This window comes from Pocillopora verrucosa, chromosome 3 (genome assembly GCF_036669915.1).
Source record: "Pocillopora verrucosa isolate sample1 chromosome 3, ASM3666991v2, whole genome shotgun sequence".
NCBI lineage: Eukaryota > Metazoa > Cnidaria > Anthozoa > Scleractinia > Pocilloporidae > Pocillopora > Pocillopora verrucosa.
This window is the reverse complement of record NC_089314.1, coordinates 11,137,807-11,144,846: the sequence shown is the minus strand read 5'-3', so window position 1 is coordinate 11,144,846 and position 7,040 is coordinate 11,137,807. Positions and strand designations below refer to the sequence as shown.

General features: G+C 37.1%; 2 protein-coding genes across 2 annotated transcripts; one reads left to right on the top strand and one right to left on the bottom strand.

Annotated features, from left to right (window-relative positions):
- Window positions 1–106: 106 nt before the first annotated feature.
- LOC131797939 (protein FAM185A-like) lies at window positions 107–3,104 on the bottom strand. Its single transcript, XM_059115604.2, has 4 exons — window positions 2,673–3,104; window positions 1,827–2,250; window positions 1,314–1,451; window positions 107–581 (listed from the first exon to the last, which is right to left on the bottom strand). The coding sequence occupies exons 1-4, from the start codon at window positions 3,018–3,020 to the stop codon at window positions 325–327; spliced, it is 1,167 nt and encodes a 388-aa protein (XP_058971587.2). The 5' UTR covers window positions 3,021–3,104; the 3' UTR covers window positions 107–324.
- A 75-nt stretch (window positions 3,105–3,179) lies between these two features.
- LOC131797972 (prefoldin subunit 1-like) lies at window positions 3,180–6,125 on the top strand. The gene is made up of 4 exons (XM_059115635.2): window positions 3,180–3,225; window positions 3,441–3,607; window positions 4,008–4,092; window positions 5,431–6,125. Exons 1-4 carry the CDS (start codon window positions 3,193–3,195, stop codon window positions 5,509–5,511), a joined length of 366 nt encoding a protein of 121 aa, XP_058971618.2. The 5' UTR covers window positions 3,180–3,192; the 3' UTR covers window positions 5,512–6,125.
- Window positions 6,126–7,040: the final 915 nt, after the last annotated feature.

Genomic DNA, 7,040 nt, shown 5'->3' with positions numbered 1-7,040 from the left:
CATTTAAAGTTGTAATTTAAATCAACCAATCACTTTCAAAGTTATAGTTTAATTCAACCAATCACAACCTGGGTTTTAATCATCATAGGAACAGAAACATTTACGCCTCCTTTGTCAGTCTTTTGATACAAATTTTCTCTTTTTTTCATGACTTGACTAATCTTCTTTCCTCGGAAATTGTAAATTTTATGATTAATTGGTAATGACACCGAGTGGAGTCCAATTCGGTTTGTAACCATTCCAGGGATAAAAAAAAAGTCAGAACATTACTTATTGTACCAATTAATTTACTGCTGTAAATTCCCAGTTCATTCCACAATCATATTAACTCAATTTGAGAGAACTAAACCAGTCTTCCTTCTCAAACTTCACAGTTCCAAGTTTTGCTTCCGCTTTGATCGTTTTTACCCCTTCCTCCTTCTTGTCTTTTTTGTTAAGTTCTCCCGTCATGACGGTAAAGTTCCCTTCTGCACGTTCTTTGTCGATGACAACGTCAATGTTTGAATCGACGTGAATATGTTTTGACCTCACCAAGAACTCTGAAGAAAACGATTCCTGCAAACACTTGACGGTAATGTCTCCTGAATTTAAGAGCAAAAATCTACATTTGGGACAAAATTGTTGACACTAACCTTTTCAACTCCTTGTTACTTCATTTGTATCTCTTTTGTCATTCTTTAAATAACTGATTCTCCCCCTGTCCCCCCAAAACATTGTCACACAGTGATTCACTTGATCTTTTAGCTACTAACAAGCAACATTGAATGGAGGAGAGGGGGTTTTATCAATGATTCATAGTGCGGTGCAAAAAGTAGCGTTCTTCAACTCCTACAATTAACTGTTCAAACACAATTTGCAAAGTAATTTTGATCCTGATTGTATCTTCAGCTTAAGAACTCTTTGATTAATTGTGAGTGTACAACTAGTACTAAAACCAGACAATCATATTTAATGCCAAGACTTTTTAGATTTTTTTTTGGCCAAATTTGGTTGGGTACTCAATGAATGAAAAGTTAATTTAAGATTTTTAAATTTGACATTTAATACACCATGTCTCTCTACATTCATAGCTCATCCCACTCTATACTCAGTAAGGGTTTTGTGATGGGGATAGTTGCTTGATAATCACATAAGAATGTGTAGAACAACAAAATTTGTAAGACTGGTATGAGCATTAAAAATAATTTTCAACAACATAATTTGGAGGGTCTACCTCCATGTAAAATACTATGTTCATTCAGAATGATCAACTTATTTGTTTAGTACAACTGGCACTCAAAAATACACAATGATTCAGCTTCAACATGCTTTACCTTCATTTGTGTTTAGCACTACATCCTCATGTTGAGATAAGTTTACATCTATGCTGCCTCTTCCTGTAAAAGCTTCCAATTGACCAGAAGTTGAACCAATTGATATGTTTCCATCCTCAGCACGAATCTCAGTAAAACCTGCAAGGAAGGATCTGATTGGAAAAAACCTGAGGGCACATTTGACAAGACACAGAATGTCTGTGCATGAGGATTTACCTCTCTCCTACAGGGATGCTTTGATTTAAGGTGGCTCAAAATACACCAATTCTTTGATTAATCAATGCTGCCACACATTTTAATCTGTTTCCCTGAGTGATATTAAAAACACATTTATCACCATGTTGCCAAATGAACTGAGGTGATCATTGCAACATTACAGCCTACAACTCAGAAACTAGTGCAGTAACCCCTATTAATTTGGAACCAGTGTTCCTCAACATATTTGTGTTCATTCCTTCCCTTCTTCAAACCTCATCCCATCACAAGGGCTCTACATTGTAAGACTGAACTCACCATGCACATCTCCTAATTTAATACAACCACTTTTAGATGCAAATTTGGCCTTTAGGAGATAGGTAGCTCCAACATCAACATCTCCATGCTCTGTTTTTAAATTAAATTCCTTCCCTTGTAACTTTTTCACAGATATCTTCCCTTTCTTCTTAGTTTCTAAAAATCCATGTTCAAACAGCAACTGAGACTGACATATGATGTCACCATAGTTTGATGAAGCTCTCAAACTTGATCCCTTCAGATTCTTCAAGCAGCATGCACCTTGATTAGTCACCATTTCAAAGGGTCCACCTTCTAAGTCTTTGATATCAATGCTGGCATCACCCCTCACATTAATATCAACACCACATGCAGCAGGAACTTGAAAGTGCAGGGTGATGTTCTTTGTAGGGTACTGGTATTGTTGTTGTTCTGAGCATGTTACCTTCAAAAGGAAATCATGAAATTTAATCATTGGGTCCATTTGATATCCCAATTTGGAAAAATATCAAGAAACAGTTCGTACAAGTACCTATTGACCAAATGGGAGGGCTGGACAAGAAAATATCTGGCTTGATGTCATAAAAGAGGGCCACTTAGTTTGCTGTTTGGCCTGAGAAAACTCAGTCAATAATCACTTCATTATATGAACTCTACATATTGAGAATTTTGTTTCAACCTAAGTAGGACGTGTTGCACAGGCGCGCGTTTGATGGGATAGGATTGGAAAAGCTACCTGCAAGTAAATAGCCTAATGTTGAATAGTGCAACCAAGTGTACTACATTACAAATGCCTCGCATGAAATGGGAAAATTTATTCGCATTGTATTATTCCTCTTTTAAAACACTTTTCTTAACCTTTTTTACCTCCAAATAGTCCTTGGAATTGGAGCTGACGGGTGTCACGTTGAAATTAATATCCTTCATAAATGAATTCTTTAAATCTGGTGCAAGATCGCCCTCATCGTCTGTTTCTAAGTAAACATTTCCTTTCACAGACTGACCATCAGTATCTACGTTCTCTATATATTCCATAGGATTCACTGGCTGTATTTTTACAGTGTACGGGCTCTGTACAACAATGAAAGGGGTATCTTTCGAGGAGGCGTCCATCTTCCATGCGAATACATCTTGAGTTTTGCCGCGAATTTGCCGACGATTCAAACAATTTGTCGCTCTGGTTACATATTTAAGCAGCTTTTCGACCCTAAACATCTCGAAAGCCTTTAATAATCCTTCAAATAAAATTATGCAACCCTCTACCTTCGTCGAGGAGATTTGAGTAAACCCGCCATATTGGATTTTGAGCCAATTCGGCGGTACCTTAGTTCAGCGCACACACACAGATTTAGTCGTCAGGCCCTGCGCGGTTACGTTTATTTCCAAGATGGCGACTACATTTGATCAAGAACTACGAAAGGTAAATGCATCTATATTCTCATTTTTGACCATAACCTTATAAGTAACATTTTAGGAAAATAGGTGGATTCAAAAGTTCCACAAATCCTTAAAATTATCGTTTATGGTGGGGGGCAAATGTTATTATTCCTTAAGTCTCTCGGTTTCTTCTCTCATAAGAGAAAACTTCATATTGAGCATTCATTCCCTATTAACGGTATTTCAATTGATCTGTAGGCCTTCCAAGAACTCCAAGAAAAAATGATTGAGACCACGCAACGTGTCAAGGTGGCAGAAGGTCAAATTTTGCAACTTCGAAGGAACATGGCTCATTCCAAATTAACGGACCAAGAATTAGCTTCATTACCCTCTCATACACCCACTTATGAAGCAGTAGGAAGAATGTAAGTTTTATCGTGGCTGTTTTCATGATGTTAGGATTTTAAAGTGTTAAAAAAAGCTGCTGTCTCCATCTTCATGCGCATGTATATGGAAATTGTGAAGACAGGGAATTCTTTCCATTTTAGCATAATTTTAACACTTAAACAGCATTTTGAGCACCATAATAGGTGGTTCTGAATACAATGACCAATAGGTTGTCAAACTCAATGTTTAGTTTCTTAGGGGCTCTTAACATCTTCCTCTGTTATAAACAGAGATTGGGTGCTGTATTTGGCCGTCGTTTTGTCACCCCCATCAGAAAGGGTATGAATGCCTCATCACTTTCAGATGTCACTGTGAATCTCCTTTCTCTCTGGTAGCCTTATGGGTTTCCAAATTTAATTTATTGACAACTTTTGACAGGTTTGTTCTCCAGCCCGTATCAGATATCAGAAAGGACCTTGTTCAGAAACTCCAAAGCAATGAAGAGAAGATCAAAAGCATTGAGGTACAGTACATCTTCGCTGGCATACTTTTTAGTGTCTTCTCAATATGAACTCCTTTCACTCCCAGGAGCGACCAACAAGGAATTTCTCATTACAATATGCATACATTTGTTGAGCAGGAAGGTAATAAGGAAATCAAAAAGGAGACTTTAATTGATTTAACATCAGAATTAAAATCAAAAGAAACATATAGTGTACAGTAGAGAGAATTTATATGTAGATCTCTGGAGTGAAAGGGTGAAGTTGCACATGTTTGGTGCAAAAATGTAAAATATTTTTATAGTGAAGAACAGAATTTAATATGGTGGACTTGTCAGTTAAAAGTTTATTACTAACTAGGTATCACATGTGGGTCGAATCTTTTGTCAGTTCTCCTCCTTGTTCCATGTTCTTTAATTATATTCTCCACAAAATCTCAGTTCAATGTGGGAACTGTGGACAAAAAAACACTTCTAGAAATAATATTCATTAACTCTTGACACTCTATCTTCAATAATGATTTTCTCCGCACTGTTCTCCATACATTTCCAAAGGTGCTGACCAGGAGAATTTGTTTGATAATCAAAAGCTTCTTAGGTTACTCTGTGATTATCTCCTCAATTCTCGCGACCTTCATTTGTGATTCAGGAGTGGTTTTGTATGGAGAAATTAGATGCTAGTTACTCTTATGGGTTGAGGGGTTAAGGGATAGCATTTAATAAACATGAAGAAACTTGAGGCAGGGAGGAGGCATGTATTCCCAGTTGGCTTCAGCAAGTTGTTAAATTTGCAATATTATCTATTTGGATCTTGGCCTTTACACCCTGTACTTAATAATGAAAATTCTCTTGTGGTTCTTACTCTGTACAAGAACAGTTGCACTTGCATGACACTGCTGTGATTTACAAATTTCTGATGGGTCTGACACCCAGCTATTTAAGTTCAAAGCTCACAGTGCACTCAGAAATGCACGAGTACTACACTAGAAATAGAGATCAAGTTAGCCTTCCCAAATGTCACGCAGTGACTGCTCAGCATTCATTCTTCTACAGAGCAGTAGAATCATGGAATAGTCTAACTGGTCAGACAAGAGACTCTCCATCTATTCCATGTTTCAAGAAGAAAGCTGAAGTTGAAATTAGTTGCACTTAGTGTTTAGATAGTCAACAATGCATCTGCTTGTTTGCAAAATTGCAAAACACTATCACTGATTTTAATATATTTTTATATATATTTTTTATATTTTCTACTATTCTTGCCTAGTAAATTGATTCTGAAAAACCCTAATGGGACTGATCAATAAAATGTATTCCATACTGTATCTGTATACTAACCTGTAGTTTTTCCCTATTTCTCTACAGGCTAATAAAGAATATCTTCAAAGAAGTGTCAAAGAACATGAAGATAATATTAGAGAAATGCTTGCTAGCAGACCAAAATAGCCTTGCTAACACTTCTTATCTCAGACTTACCTTACCTTGAGCTTGAGTCAAGAGGGGTGCCTGGGTTTTTTGTCCCTTGCCCTGCCAACTTTTCTTTCTTCTGTGATTTTTTTATCCAATATAAGGGGGGGGGGCCCTAGGACCCCATGGCCCCTCCCCTAGATCTGCCACTGCCTTAGATTATCTTGCATTACTATTTTTGAGGAAGATATCAGAGTGGAGCAGTGGATGGAAATACAAGTGGTTAAAGGCAGAAAGTTTCTTGGGTTGTATAAAATTACATTTACCAATTTTAGACTGATGATGATGATGATAAAGGCTGGCTGTTGCTATTAATGGTCTTTGTTACTAGAAAAGGATAGTACTCCTCAAGTTATGGAAAATTGTCATTCTGCACATGGTGTGTTTTGATTATATTTTGTGTATCTCAAATGTATCTCTAAGTATTTTCCTTTTTTACCCTTGCTTACCTGTCAATGTAATTTAAAAACATGATATTTGCTAGTTGTGTCAGTTTTGTTTTAAGTTCAGTGTCAAAGAAGAAGAATTGAAGTAGTTTGGGCCATGTCTTCATGTTACTAGTAAATAGAAATATAAGATCCATAGCATATGTATCTCTAAGTCTTTTCCTTCTTTACCCTTGCTTACCTGGTTTGGGGAGAAAGATCTAAACTACCTTAATCCCATTACCCCCTCACGTCAATGACTACAGTTTCCATACTGCTCCTTATACACTTCCTATGCTACTCACAAGGAAAATTTATGTACAATCGCAAGCTTCTTTAGTTTGCATTAATTCTTCTAATCCTAAAGACCTTAATGTTTGATTCAAGAGAAGTGATCCTGTGGGGAAAATTAGATCCCAGTTAATGTTTTCATCAAGTGGAGGACTGACAGTTTCTTTCGTTACAAAATTGGAATCTGACCACTGAATTTATTACAGTTAGCTTATAGAAGGGGCTGAAGTGATAAAATTGGATTACTTTTTCATGAGCAAAATAAGGTTTGAGCTAATATCACTATGAATCCCTCTCAATGGAATGGGAGTGGAACTGCTTTAAGACAAAATGGTGTAAAAGGAATTGTTTTCTCCCCACCCACTTCCCCCAGAGCCCTCCCCCCTCCCCCCTCCTTGCACACTCCTCTTCTCAACCCTAAGACCTCTGCAGGCAGAGAGGAGGGTGGTAATCTGAGTGAAAAGGTCTCAATTATACTAGAAACTAAACTATGCTAGCCCCCTTTGAAGTTCCCATGCTCGCAATTTAGGTTCAATTCATTTCATTTATAAGAGTTCGCAAAACATTTTAGACTTAACCGCACCCTGTGTCCATTTTCCGCAGAAAAAGCGACCTATATTTTTTTGTTGCATAATTTTGTTGTACAAATTGTTCCATTTAAATAAGAGGACTAAAAAACATTCGAGGGGAAAAAAAGATATGGCTAAAACCGTGCTCAAAGCCCGTCACTCGATGATGTAAATTATAACCTCGAAATTAAAACTCAGAGGGAACGTTTTGAGTCGATTTCGT